The sequence below is a fragment of the Littorina saxatilis genome, linkage group LG5 (genome assembly GCF_037325665.1).
Source record: "Littorina saxatilis isolate snail1 linkage group LG5, US_GU_Lsax_2.0, whole genome shotgun sequence".
NCBI classification, from domain to species: Eukaryota; Metazoa; Mollusca; class Gastropoda; order Littorinimorpha; family Littorinidae; genus Littorina; species Littorina saxatilis.
In genome coordinates, this window is record NC_090249.1 from 11,079,112 (window position 1) to 11,094,111 (window position 15,000).

Consider the following 15,000-nt stretch of genomic DNA (forward strand, 5'->3'; position numbering starts at 1 on the left):
ACTAATTGTTATCGTTTTCCGCCAGTTATAACATTAACCCGCAACATTTCTGATTCAAAATTCAGCAAATTCAGTTGTTGTGCACGTGGTGGTATTGTCTACCGGGTATCGTGATTAGTCTATGACGGAGCTATCTTCTCGGTAAAAGCATACCGGGTATCTCAGGCTCCCATTGGCCCAATTTAAATCGGTATTGTCAAGGAAGTCAATCGCGAGCAGAGATACACGGTAGATTTCTACGATACCAGAAGATTTAACTGGGTAAAAAGTCAATGTTGGCGTTCCATAGACCATAATACTTAGTGTCTTAGTCATGAAACAAGGTGGACGGGACCTGTGAGTTTGGTGTGCTCTCTAAAACTACAACAGAGAAGAGTAGACTAGAGTAGAACTTCCGCCCACCCGGCCGCTCACCATGTGATCGCCCAGTGCCATGTGCCTGTGGTTATTCACCCTGTCGCTGTATCTTATTTTCTGAGTTTGTTGCAAATTGTTTGAAAAAAACCAAGAATTTAAATTTTCGTTTCATGTATGACAAAACAAAACATTCACAACTACTTCGACCGAATGGTCTTTAAGTGGACAGACAGTCACACACAAATGGCTGAGGTGGAACAATAAATTGTTGTTGGAGACAAGAATATGAAGTCTTTATTTGAACTAGAGGCTTACGAAATTAAGTTTACAATCATATCGATGTGTTTCCGAATTCAGCGTCCTACGATGCTGCTGTGCTGGTTGGGGTGGTCGGTCATGGGCATCTGCCGTGTGCTGCCTTTGAAGAAATGGCCAGGCTCGTCAAACCAGGTACAGTGGAAGCCCTCCCCAACCTCCTGTTCAGTCCTTCAAATCTCTGAGAAAATCAGATCTGGAAAAGGAGGAAGTCTTAAACTGTGGGTAAATGTACAGAGGTTATGAACAGAGAATCTGAGAATGCAGGGTCTGAACATGGAGTAGTCTTTGAATGGGAGGAGGAGGTGTTTTAGAACGGGGGTGCCACTGTTTTCTTATGTTTTCGGTGTGAGAGGAAAACGTGAGAGTTGCATGATACTATAGTTATGATTGTGAAATGCAGGAAGAGGGGGAAAAATAAGCAATAGCTCTCGTAAAGTCTACAATAAAGGATTATAGCACTGTCCTGCACAGTCTTCGTCGTCCAGATTTTCTCACTAGGCCTAAAAAAAAAAAATAGGTGTGGTTACGGTAACCCGACCTACCCTATTTTTAGGGGCCGACCCTATAACTTTTTTTTACATTTGTCAAAACAAACCCAAACAAACCAAACAAACACAAGAAAACGAGTGCAGAAAACGCAATGAAAGCGAAAGCGCTCGAGTCGCACACTTATTTCCCTGTCAAGTAGGTTTAAGTTGTACACATTAGAAAAAAAAGTTTAAAAAAAAAAGTTATTGCCTACCTTCCTACCCTATTTTTTTTGACTATGTTACCTAAACCACACCTATTTTTTTTATTTGTTTTGCCCTATCATTGCGCTATAGCCGAATGCGCATTCGTATGCCTGATTGAAAACATGAACATAGCGGAGTCTCTTCTTCAGTTCTTTCCCTTCGATTTCAATCACCGTTGATCGATGAATTTACAGGCGATTTCACTTGAGAGAGATATATTAGATATCAGAGATATCAAAACACCTATATTTATCATATGAAAACATTTTTATGTTTGATAACAGCTGTATTCTATTGTGTTCTGGCTAAATCTGTCTCGCAGGTTTCTAGTGACTTCAGTTTTGATAACAGCTATAATTATTCCGCTGTGTTCTGGTTTTTTTCTCTCATCTCTTTCTAGGTGGCAACATGTTTGACAAGTATTCCACTCGGTATTTCAGTATTGACTGTATCTATATCGTCTGTTTCTAGGTGTAACAGCTATTCCGCTGTTTTCTTATGTTCTTGCTTTTTATATTTAGTCAAGTTTTGACTAAATATTTTAACATCGAGGGGGAATCGAAACGAGGGTCGTGGTGTATGTGTGTGTGTATGTGTGTGTGTATGTGTGTGTGTGTGTGTGTGTGTGCGTGCGTGCGTGTAGAGCGATTCAGACCAAACTACTGGACCGATCTTTATGAAATTTGACATGAGAGTTCCTGGGATTGATATCCCCATACGTTTTTTTCATTTTTTTGATAAATGTCTTTGATGACGTCATATCCGGCTTTTCGTGAAAGTTGAGGCGGCACTGTCACGCCCTCATTTTTCAACCAAATTGGTTGAAATTTTGGTCAAGTAATCTTCGACGAAGCCCGGACTTCGGTATTGCATTTCAGCTTGGTGGCTTAAAAATTAATTAATGACTTTGGTCATTAAAAATCTGAAAATTGTAAAAAAAAATATTTCTTTTATAAAACGATCCAAATTTACGTTTATCTTATTTTCCATCATTTGCTGATTCCAAAAACATATAAATATGTTATATTTGGATTAAAAACAAGCTCTGAAAATTAAATATATAAAAATTATTATCAAAATTAAATTGTCGAAATCAATTTAAAAACACTTTCATCGTATTCCTTGTCGGTTCCTGATTCCAAAAACATATAGATATGATATGTTTGGATTAAAAACACGCTCAGAAAGTTAAAACGAAGAGAGGTACAGAAAAGCGTGCTATCCTTCTTAGCGCAACTACTACCCCGCTCTTCTTGTCAATTTCACTGCCTTTGCCATGAGCGGTGGACTGACGATGCTACGAGTATACGGTCTTGCTGAAAAATGGCATTGCGTTCAGTTTCATTCTGTGAGTTCGACAGCTACTTGACTAAATATTGTATTTTCGCCTTACGCGACTTGTTCTCTCTGATTTTGACTGTTTCGTCTGTTTCTAGGTGGCTACATCGTCAACTGCATGAGGGAGGCGTACCTACATGAAATCCCAGAGTACATCCAGAACTGGGAACCCATGATAGCTCGCCTTGAAAAGGAGGGCAAATGGAAAGTGGTCAAGATGGAGCGTTACAAAAATCATTTCATTGGCAAAGACGGTCTTCTCACGGTCTTCCACGTGTGCTGAACTGCAATAGATAGTTCGTGTGCAAACGCTGTTCGTGTCTTTGTTACAGTTATAAACTTTATATCTGCCTATGAAGCAAAGAAAGGAAGGATTAGAGAAAGAGAAAGGAAGGAAGAGGCAGGAAGGGAAAGTGAACGAAAAAAAAGAGAAAAGTATGCCTGCACTCAAACACGCACAAACTCGCCAGCGCGCACGCACGCACGCACGCACGCACGCATACACCTACACACGCGCACACACAGACACACAGACACACACACACACACACACACAGACACACACACACACACACACACACACACACACAAATACGCGCGCACTCACGCATGCAAGCACATGCAGAGATGCAAACGCGTTTAAGGCCCGGTCACACACCCCAAAAGTCGCGTAAACGCATGAATCACGCATACAATTTGGTTGTGCGTGCTTGTCGGTCGAGAATTTGACCATTTTCGCTGATTTACGCGATGAAAATCACCGATGAATTGCGCAAGAACTACGGAAAGATCACGCAAAAATCACTAACAAACCACGCACTACAGCGCATAGGCACGCAAAGGTCCACGGAAAATCACGTATAATCTGCGCAGTATCACTAATGAACTGCGTATGAATCGCGCATGATTCGCGCATGAACTGCGCAAGGAATGCGCGGCAGCTAGCGCGCACGTCCGTTCCGCGCATATATAAACTGACTAGATGATTACCCGCTTCGCCGGGTACCGGCTTCGCCGGGAAGAAGTAGAGCCGAATACCAGGCTGCGCCTGGGACCCGGCTTTGCCGGGTGTACGCCGGTTTCGCCGGCGCACGAAGGAAAGAAGATAAACGCGTAAAACACTGGAGACCTTCTAAAAATAGTAACGTGCAGTGACCTTCTAAAAATAGTAACGTAGTAACGGGAATATGGATTGACGCCACACGGAGGAAGGGAGATAATCGCGACTAAAAACACTGCAGAAGATAAGGAAGAGTTACTGGTAGTGGATCCCGACAAAAAAAAAAAAAAATCGGTTCAGCTGAGAGCACGTGTTGAAATATCTCATCGATGAGGTTGTGTCCGGGGTGTAGCTGAATACGGTGTCCAAATTTGAAAAAGATCCACCGAGAACTTTGGCCGTGCATCGCGAACAGACAGACAGACAGACAGACAGACAGACAGACAGACACTAGTCGTATATATATATAGATGCAACCGCGGCGCCTTGGCATTCCCGTTTCAACAGTCGCGAACGATCACTGATTGTCCACGCATATTTCGCGCCATGTTCGCGTAAGAACTACGCAAACTACGCAGAAATTACGTAAAACAGCGCAATACTGCGTAAACTCTTACGCGAAGCCGAGTTTTGAGCTGCTCAAAACCTGGAATCGCGTAAAGCGCCGATTCGGCGAACATCGGCGGACAACTACGGAGGTTCCACGTCAGACAAACTGATGAAATGCGCAAATCGCGCATGTATCGCGTAAGGATCGAATTTCGTGCGTGATTCATGCGTTTACGCGACTTTTGGGTTGTGTGACCGGGCCTTTACGAAGCGACAGAAAGCCACCAGAATATGTTTTATAATGGGGCCAGTATTCTTCTAATAAACACAGGCAAAGAGCCAATAGCGTTGGTGTCATAATGGTATTTAGTTGTCAGCATTGGTTATATAATGGTAGTAATTAGTGATAATTTTTAATATATCGACATTTTAACGCAGCAAAAAAGTCTTGAAAATGAACAATACATAAAACTGCCGTAAAGATATGCAGTCGTACACGTCAAGCAAATCGTGCTTCAACAGAGAAGGCATAGCACTTTGAGAAGCTTAATCGAAAACGAGGCTAAGAGGTCACGTGGTGTGTGAAACGTCATTACGCTTCTCCATAATGGCGACTAGCAGGGTGGCACATGCAAATCCAATTCTCGCGCCTCCCTCTCTCCCTAGTCGATCGTAACGTGATCAGTCGCGATAGCAACAATTTAGGGAGATGGATTTCGTCACAAATTTGTGTGGATAGTTTGTACTGATCGGCAACGCTTTGGGGGAACAAATTTCAGCAATTAGATGTAGCGTTTGCTGAGAGAAGATTTAGAGTTTGGCGAGAGAGAAAAAAACACGCGCGCCCGCGTGCACACGCACAAAAGTACATGCGAAGACCCACATATATATTTACACGCGCATGAACACACGCACGCGGCATGAACGCATGCATGCCAGCTCGCACACACAAAAGCACGAACGCACACGTACACGCGCACTCACAAATACCAGAAGACTCTTTTTTAAACTCACACACACACACACACACACACACACATACACACACACACACACACACACTCACGCACGCACGCACGCACACACACACACACACACACACACACACAAACACACACACACACACACACACACACACACACACACACACACACACACACACACACACACACACACACACACACACACACACAATTGGTATAAAGAAAAGAGAATGCGTACAACCCGAAGTGCTTTATCACGCAGAGGGAAAATGAAATTATTACTGCTGGTTGCACCCTATTGAAAGAACTGACTGAATTTCGGGTAAATAATAACGGTCCAGTAGGATGTCAAAATATATATCATTTTAACAATTGTCTTTGCCTGTGCATTAATTACTCTGTTAACATTTGTTTAAATGTATTAGGCATACAAATATTTTTTGCTGTTTGGGTCTGTCTGTGTCTTTTTCGTTTGTTTTTGCTGTATTAACTTTTTTTTTTGTACTTGTGTTTGTAGCCGTCGATAAACAGTAAATTAATTATTAACAGATATTAAAGAAGTGATTAGCATACATGCCGGCAGGCAAATGTTGATAGCATTTTCGAGAAATGTCTGGAATCAATTGCTGACAGTCACCATAATAAAAGATGTTATATTAACGGCCAATTTCGACACACACAAAAAACGCTAAAATAATGTTTGGGTCACCTAGAATCAGTCTCGGTTGGACAGATATGTAAAATTATGAACTAACATGGTTTTGATAATCATAAAATCAGTTTTTCTACAATGTACCAACAACACAAAAAGACTTAAACTTCGAAGTAATATAACTTTTGCGCAAACAACAACAACAACAACAACAACGGCAAATGCAACTATAACAACACCACAACCACGACCATAACAAAAATACAACAAAAACAGCAGCAACAATAACAACAACAACGACTGCAATTGCAACAACAACAACAACAACAGACAACAACAACAACAATAACAACAACAAACGGAAAAACCCAGCAGCATAGTAACACGTAGCCAGATGGGCCAGTGTCTTGTGTGTGACAGTCACAGAGTTGCAGGTTCCAACCTCATAGTCATCGCTTGATTGCATTATTTTGCTACCACGTCATTCCTTTCTTCTTACTTTTGAACAGAGATATTTTGTGGAGGTTTTCGGTTAAAATATTTGGGATGAAGTCGGTTTGTATAGTTTTCACATTCCGACGTGAGAGTGTAGATGTTGTCTAAATGGCGACTTATGTGTTTGGTCACATGTTTGTTTGTTTTTTTGTTTGTGTGTTTGTTCTTATCTGCCCTAGCTTACGAACCCAAGAACTAAGCTGTTTGTTCTCTCGCAATTATTTTTGCTGGAGTTCTTATAGCAGGACGGCGCCAAATTCAAATAATCAAACCAAATATTTTTTTTTCAGGCTGGAATACGTCACCTTAGTAGTTATATACCACCAACAGCGGCAATAATGAAAATACAAGATTATTTAATTTCATTTGGTTTCAAGAGCCCTTAGTTTCATGATCGAAGGAACAAGGACGTGATGGACAATTACAACTATAAGGAAGACTACCAACGTTTCAAAACGGGACTTAACAGCAGGAACAAGTAATTATGCAAACTTTCATTTAAAACACAAAACCAAAACAGTCGCCGATTTCAACTATCAATTCGGAAAAGCAACATATGAGTATATAACAGCTACATGTACAAACATTGTAACACGAACACATGTATCAGAACAGCCACCCAAAAAGGGCAAGCCGTCAGCCCCCACCACCCCCTCCCCCAAGACAACTCACACAACCTCCACCCCTTACTCCACAAACACAAAACTCAAAGCATTGACAGCAGAGAGGAGGGGAGGGTAAAGTAGAAAAGGAAGGAAGGCCATTTAGCCAAGACCCTGGAAAGAGAGACAGAGACAGAGACAGACAGAGAGACAAACAGACAGAAAGAGAGAGAAGAGAGAGAGACACACACACAGATAAAGAGAGAGAGAGAGAGAGAGAGAGACACACACACACACACACACACACACACACACACACAGAGACACATAGAGAGAGAGAGAGAGAGAGAGAGAACTCGAACTCGAACTCGAAAACTTTATTACCGAGGAATGATAGCATTAGGTCCATATGGTCCTTTCTTACAGCTAGTCCCTACTATAATACACACATGAAACAAAGAACAAATATGAAGAATAAAAAAAATCAACAACAACAAAATCAAAAACATCAAATAAAACAAAATTATGTAGGGAAAAGTATAACAAAATAAAAATAAAGAGAGAGAGAGAGAGACACACACACACACACACACACACACACTCACACACACACACACACACAGATAAAGAGAAAGAGAGAGAGAGAGAGAGAGAGAGAGAGAGAGAGAGAGAGAAAAGAGAAGAGAGAGCGAGAGCTAGAGAGAGACAGAGAAACAGAGACAGGGAGCTATCGAGAGAGGGAATTGGGGGAAAGGGGAAAATGGCAAAATCGCGGTCCTTTTCCCAGTTGCGCTTTCCCAGGGGAAGGCCTAATGCGACTGTTTCGTTTACCGACCTCGCGTCTAATTCATCACTTCTATGGGCGGTTTTGGACAAGGATGGGGCGTGGGGCGATGCTTCAATGATGACCCTGCTCAACCCGCTGTCGCGCGCTTCACAAACTGCGCCAGACAGGCCGGAGCTGAACTGAGTTGAGTTCGGCTGGAAGAGATCGTTTTGAAGAGACGAGCGAAGTGCTGCCAAGGAGCTGGGAAGGGGATGATGGGAAGGGTGGTTGGAGAGGGAGAATGAAAATGGTGAGTTGTTGGGTTTGATGGGAGGCTGGGTTTTGGGGGTTAGGTCTGGTTGGTTCTTGTCTTTTATCGTCCCTACAGTCTATATGGCTATCTGGCACCGATGCAATTTTGTTTCCTTTCTAGGGGGGTGAGAGGGGGTGGGGGGGGGGTAGAGAGAGAAAGAGGAGTAAGGACAAGACAGAGTGGAGAGCAGAGCGGAGCGGCACGTCTAACTGAAAAGAAAATCAAAGGCTTAAAAAGAAACAAAGAGGGCTACACGCGAGGAGATCAGAGGAGAAACGCATATATCTCGGAAACAGATTAGAGGCTTAAAAGAAGCAATGGGAGTTATACAAACCGTGGAGACAGGTCGGCCCGATGTGGGCTGAGTTCGTTGACTTGCGGGAAGAGATCATTGTGAGAAGTGCTGTCAGCGAAGGGTGAAGGAGGAGGAAGGGGGTGTTGGTAAGAGTCGTGATGGTGAGTTGGCAGATGTTGTGTGCGAAGAGCAAAGGATACAATAGAAAGCAGAACAGATCAAAAAGAAGACCGAACAGAAAAGATTGCCGGGGTGGTGGCTGAGAGAGCTGAAAAGGACGAGAAGGAAAGGGAGAGAGCAGATAGTTCAGATGCGTGGTGCCGATGTGAGCTGCTGCTTGGATGAAAGATATCGTTGCGAAGAGGCTGGTGAAGTGCCTCACATAAGACGATGAAGAGACGGGGAATAAGGAAGAGGGGTGAAGGGGTGAGGGTGGAGGTTGAGATGGTGAGTCGTATATTTGGTTTGGAGGAAGGAGTGGGACAACAAAGAAGAGGGGGCAAGAACATGCAGATGTATTTGGACGAAGTTGAGAGACTTAGAGAAATAGAAAGCCGCAAATGTATGAGGAAAAGGAGCAGAAAGACATAACTTTGGAGAAAATGACAGACGTGCAAAGCAAGAAACTGCACCGAACAGGCCAGAGCTGAGTTTGTCGTTGGCTGGAAGAGATCGTTGTGAAGGGACTGTTGAAGTACTGCCTAGAAGCTGGGTGAAGAGGTGGAGGAGGACAAGGAAAGAGGGAAGCAGTGGTGGTGGTGGTTGTGTGTGTGTGTGTGTGTGTGTGGGGGTGAGGTGGTGAGTTGATGGGTGTGGTGGAAGAGGAGCAAATAAAGGGGCGGGATAGGGGCCCCAAAAACAAAATAAACAATAAAAAATAAAATAAAGTAAAAACAAAAAAACAAAAATATTGCCCTTTTCGTCGCTCTATCATTGTCAGTGTCCACATTAAAATCACAGTTATTTATTCAGACTCACACCCCTCAACTTCCCGCTACTTCTATTATTAACACTTTCTGTTCGTCAACACACACCCTGAGTAACGCATGGGTCGCGATCCCGCCGTAAAGAATTGATTGGCCTAGTTGACTCGGAGTTATGTCCCTTCCCTCCCAACACTTGGCCCATAAACAATTGGATTAGCCTCCCCTTCCACCGCCATTACTTCCCTTTAGTCTGCAAGGGAACATTCGATTTCATGTCACAGCCCTCCCCCCTGTTGGCGAAAACTGAGAATTGTATCTGTTAGGGTGTAGAAGAAACTACGAACGTTAGTAAGGCTTTGTGTATGTTGTTGTTTTTGTAGTTTGTTTCGTGATTCTTTTGTCAAGGGGATACTTGTTTACCTGGCGCAGTGGCCTAGTGGAGAAGACGCTGGCCTCCCAAGCGGAAGGGTGTTGGGTTCGAATCCCGGCCGCGCCTGATGGGTTAAGGGTGGAGATTGTTCCGATCTCCCAGGTAAATTTATGTGCAGACTGACCTGCTAGTGCCGTATCCCGCTTCGTGTGTACACGCTCGCACAAGACCAAGTGCGCATGAAATAGATTCTTTAATCCATGTCAGAGTTCGGTCGGTTACAGAAACTTGAAAATACCAAGCATGCATCCTCCGAAAGCGGAGTATGCTTGCCTAAATGGCGGGGTAAAATCCCACTCGTGCAAAATAATGAGTGTACGTGGGAGTTTCAGACCATGGACGCAGAAGAAGAAGTTTACCATCTGACCATCCTTCTCGCCAGAGACTGAGAATAGCAACACTATCTGAGCTAAGTTCATTATCTGTACCATGAGTGTGTGTGTGTGTGTGTGTCCGCTACAATGACCATTGGGTCTACATACCAGTGAATGTCATATTTTGCTTTCTCAAAAATGAAACGTTCCAATAACTACCAATCTTGTTTTTGGATTATGAATTTTGGAACGTTTGCAGTCTTTTTGGATTACTTTACCAAATCCACCAACTTCCGTCTTGCCAACACAGTATCAAGGTCGTTCCAAAAACCAATACTGCTATTCACTAACTGCACCTTGCCAGCCACACAAAACACTCTAGCTCATGCAGTCAGTGTGCTTGATATACGTTATTTGTATTTTTGACCAAAATATATGACATTTTACACAGATCGAGACAGTCAGTGTTCCTCCGAGACCGCGCTAGCGGTCGAGGTGAACAATGACTGTCGAGATCTGTGTAAAATGTCATATTTTGGTCAAAAATACAAATCACATTTATGTATTGACTGATTCTGGTTAGAATTCCTTTTAGTTTTAATGATTGAACGCACACAAACATGCACTATTTTGTAGTCTCGGCTGGCCGCCTAAATATGATTTTTTTGGTCGGCCTCTGACGTCACATGGCCCAACGAAGGGAAATCCAGTGTTCAATCGATACATTCGTTCTTCTTGCCAGACTATAATATTGACATGTGCCTTTTTTAAGGCTCCTCTTTATTTTGGTTTGTGTCTTCCGGTTTGACTTGTTGCTGTGTATATTATGGAGTGAGCGATATTCTTCGTATCTTTTTAGCTGGTGCAAAACCATCATCAGGTTAAACAATGGGCAAGTAGGGGAAGGGCTCCTAATATGGACCACTTTTTGTTTCATGCTGATGACTAGCTTGTTTTCTTGCGAAGAAGTTTCATTTTGTGTTTGGTAGACCTTCTCTCTTAGGTTAACCGCTTGGCCTAATTAGAGTGAAATAGCTTTGATAGACATTCAGCAAAAATTAGATACAGAAAAAAACACAAATGGTCCATAGTAGGAGCCTGGGCGCCTAATATGGACCACTGAAGCGGCCTTCTCGAATCACTGTAAAAAGCCCCTATACTTCAGAATAACATGATACAACTTAGTGTGCAAGTCAGACTAATCAAAATATGCTTTAGATTTATCTGTTTTGGGTTGATGAGAGCATTATTTGAAGCACACCAGGAAACTAAAGAAACTCATCAAAAACAGAGTGAAAATAAGTGAAATTATCAACTTCCACGAAAAGAAGACTATTTGTGATAATTATTTTGTTTAAATCTCGAAGGCTAGTTATACTATTTCCAGCAAGCTTCTGAATGAATTAATGAAAATAGCATTTAGCTTTTATTTTCTTCGATTTGTTGAAGGTGGTCCATATTAGGGGACTTACACATACTTTGCGATTTTGCTATTATTTTTTGTTTGCAGTAGAAACTCGGGGTCAACACTGCTAAAATGTAACAAATACGATCTTAGCTGTCATATGTAGCAATTTTTGTGTGATGAAAACTTTGGCTGTGGACAGAAACGAGTCCGTTTTAGGCGGCAAATTTAGAGTGAACCCTGCCAAAAGTGAAAAAAAGACAAAAAGGCTTACGGTTTTCAGTTTTGTGTTTCTGCAACTGTTTTGACATGTGAAAGTTATCCAGAGAGGGTGAATACAGCCAATGAAATTTTGTTAGCGCTCTAGCGCCGTTAGTTTGTCAGAACAGGTGGTGGTCCATATTAGGAGCCGGTCCATATTAGGAGCCCTTCCCCTATTCACCAAAGCACGAAACCAACCGTCTCAACCATCACCTTATCACGTCTTTACAAACAACGAATACTGCTTTACACCAACTGCACCTTCCCATCAACAAAACCCTCCTCTCTAACTCAGGTAGATAGTGTGCTCAATCGTTCTCTGTAGCCCCTATCCCTTGCCAGACCAAAGGCATTTGCCTTCTTTGGTGGTTCTCTTCTTTATTTTGGTTTGTGTCTTCCGTTTTGATTCAGTCTTGGCTGTTGTTTTTTTTTTACATTATGGAGTAAGCGGTTCCGTTCATATCTTTTCAGCTGGTGCAAAACCATCATAAAGTTAAACAACGGGCAACTATTTAATTTGTATTCACCAAAGCACAAAACCCGCTGCTTTCAACCTCATAACGTCTTTACAAACAACGACTACTGCATGCTCTGCACCAACTGCACTTCTACCAAAAATACTTCACTCTTTCCAACTCAGGCAGATAGTGTCCTCAATCGTTCTCTATAATATTGCCTTTATCCCTTGCCAGACCGAAGGCATGAGCCTTTGTTTAGGGTTCCTTTTTTAATTTTGGCTTGTGTCATCCGTTTTGACTCTTGATTGTGTAATTTGCAAAAAGAAAGGAAGATCCCCTTCATATATTTTCAGTCGGTGCAAAACCATCATCAAGTTAAGCAACGGGCAAATATCGGGCAACGGGCAACCTCATCACGTCTTTACAAACAATGAATACTGCTTTACACCAACTGCACCTTCGCATCAACAAACCCCTCCTCTCTAACTCAGCCAGATAGTGTGCTCAATCGTTCTCTATTGCCCCTATCCCTTGCCAGACCACACCAGCGGCTAACTATCCTTGGTACAAAGGGTCAAAAATCCAAAAAATAAGCCCTTAAAAAAATATGCCCATATTTTTGAAAATATGCCCATATTTTTGAAAATAAGCCCATATTTTTGAAAATAAGCCCTTATTTCTATAAATAAGGCCTTATTTTAGAAATAAGGCCTTAAATATTTACAGCCATAAGGAAATAAGGGCATAATGAAATAAGGCCTTATTTCTGTTAAGGCCTTACGGAAATAAGGCCTTATTTCTGTTATGACCTTAAAAAAATAAGCCCTTATAAAAATATGCCCATAAAAAAATAAGCCCTTAAAAAAAATATGCCCATATTTTTCTGCGCATCGCTACTGCGCATCCGGAGCTAGAGCAAGATCAAGATGATTGTTACACTGATATAAATCAAACAGTCATTTCATGTAAACAATGCTTATCTTGAGCGAACATACACCTCATCGGAAACCCCAATTCTCTCGCAATTTGCAATTTCAGCACAAGTTCTTCTCAAAAATTCATCACGATCTCTGAACCCCCCATTCGCCATGTTTGTTATGAGATCTCTGCGCATGAGCGGCGCAGCCGAATTCTATTCAGCTTCATGATTGGTCAAAAAAATAAGGCCTTATTTTTTTATGCCCATATTTTTTTATGCCCATATTTTTTTATGCCCTTATTTTTATTAAGGCCTTACAGAAATAAGGCCTTATTTCTCGTAAGGCCTTATTTTCAAATAAGGGCTTATTTTTTTATGCCCATATTTTTTTAAGGGCTTAAAGATTTAAGGCCTTAATAATGGAAAATAAGGCCTTATTTTAGAAATAAGGGCTTATTTTCAAAAATATGGGCATATTTTCAAAAATAAGGCCTTATTTTTTTAAGGGCTTATTTTTTGGATTTTTGACCCTTTGTGCCAAGGATAGCTAACTTCAGCCCTTCAGCGACGCCTAATTCACACCCAAAACTAATTTGTAGTTTGTCGGGCGAGATATTGACAGGCAGAACCCCCTAGAGAAGCCTCTCGCTGGCGGCTTATCAGTGATTCTGCAGACTGGCTCTTCCATCGACCTCGCTTACTGCTTCAGGAGCTTGAAGCTACAGCCATCGGCGGGCGGCGATAAATAACGTTACACCGCCGATCGCCAGTAAGCACTTTAGTTAATGCCGAAATTGACTTCTGAATAAACTTGGCTTCTCACAACGCGACCCCACCCTTTCCTCGTCTCCTGTTTTTCTTGGTCTTTACTACTCCCTCCTCCCTTTCCTCCCTCCCTCCTCCCTCCACCCCCCTCCCCCGCCCCATTCTCGCTTCGCTTTCTTTCACTGTCATTTGTACCATCACTCTGTCTTTGCTCTATCTCCCTCCCCTTATCCCTCCCCCCTCTCCCCCTTGGTCCATACCCCCTTCATTTTTTCTGTCTTATAGCCACCACGACCGCTTGGCTCGTACCTTTGTCTGGGTGGCCGAGTGGTAACGCACTTGCGCTCGGAAGCGAGAGGTTGCGAGTTCGACCCTGGATCAGGGCGTTAGCAATTTTCACCCCCCTTTCCTAACCTAGGTGGTGGGTTCAAGTGCTATTCTTTCGAATGAGACGAAAAACCGAGGTCCCTTCGTGTACACTACATTGGGGTGTGCACGTTAAAGATTCCACGATTGACAAAAGGGTCTTTCCTGGCAAAATTGTATAGGCATAGATAACAATGTCCACCAAAATACCCGTGTGACTTGGAATAATAGGCCGCGAAAAGTAAGATATGCGCCGAAATGGCTGCGATCTGCTGGCCGATGTGAATGCGTGATGTATTGTGTAAACAAATTCCATCTGACACGGCATAAATAAATCCCTGCGCCTTAAATATGTGCGCGATATAAATTGCATAGAAAAAATAAAAAAAATAAAAAATAAAATCCCTGCGCTTAGAACTGTACCCACGGAATACGCGCGATATAAGCCTCATAATGATTGATTGATTGATTATACTTTGTTTAGATTTCATTACCTCGCACCACTGTTGCTGCCTTACTTGCAATACCCCTCCCTCCCATTTCTTTCACTCACCCCTATATTTTCCACCCCTTCAGTTCTACCCTTGACCCCCCCCCCCCCCTCCCTTCTCCCCCTTCCTCTCCTCTCTTCGGCCTGCTGCACTTCGTCGCCCCCCCCCCCCCTCTCCTGTTCCCCTCTCACCCTTCTTCTCTGAAAGATCAGTTGACGTTAAACAAGGCTGTGTTCATGTATAAAATTCTAAATGACGACTGT

General features: G+C 42.6%; 1 protein-coding gene across 4 annotated transcripts in view; it reads left to right on the top strand.

The window, feature by feature from the left end:
* The window catches only part of LOC138966280 (methyltransferase-like protein 27), a 20,936-nt gene extending 17,822 nt beyond the window's left edge, over positions 1-3,114 (top strand). For 3 of the 4 annotated variants that reach the window (XM_070338434.1, XM_070338436.1, XM_070338433.1), the window contains exons 6-7: positions 715-807; positions 2,846-3,114. In XM_070338434.1, coding sequence (XP_070194535.1) covers positions 715-807; positions 2,846-3,030 — 278 coding nt within the window. In that variant the 3' untranslated portion in view covers positions 3,031-3,114. The remainder of the gene's footprint in view (positions 1-714; positions 808-2,845) is intronic. The other variant, XM_070338437.1, reaches the window with a different exon arrangement.
* Positions 3,115-15,000: the final 11,886 nt, after the last annotated feature.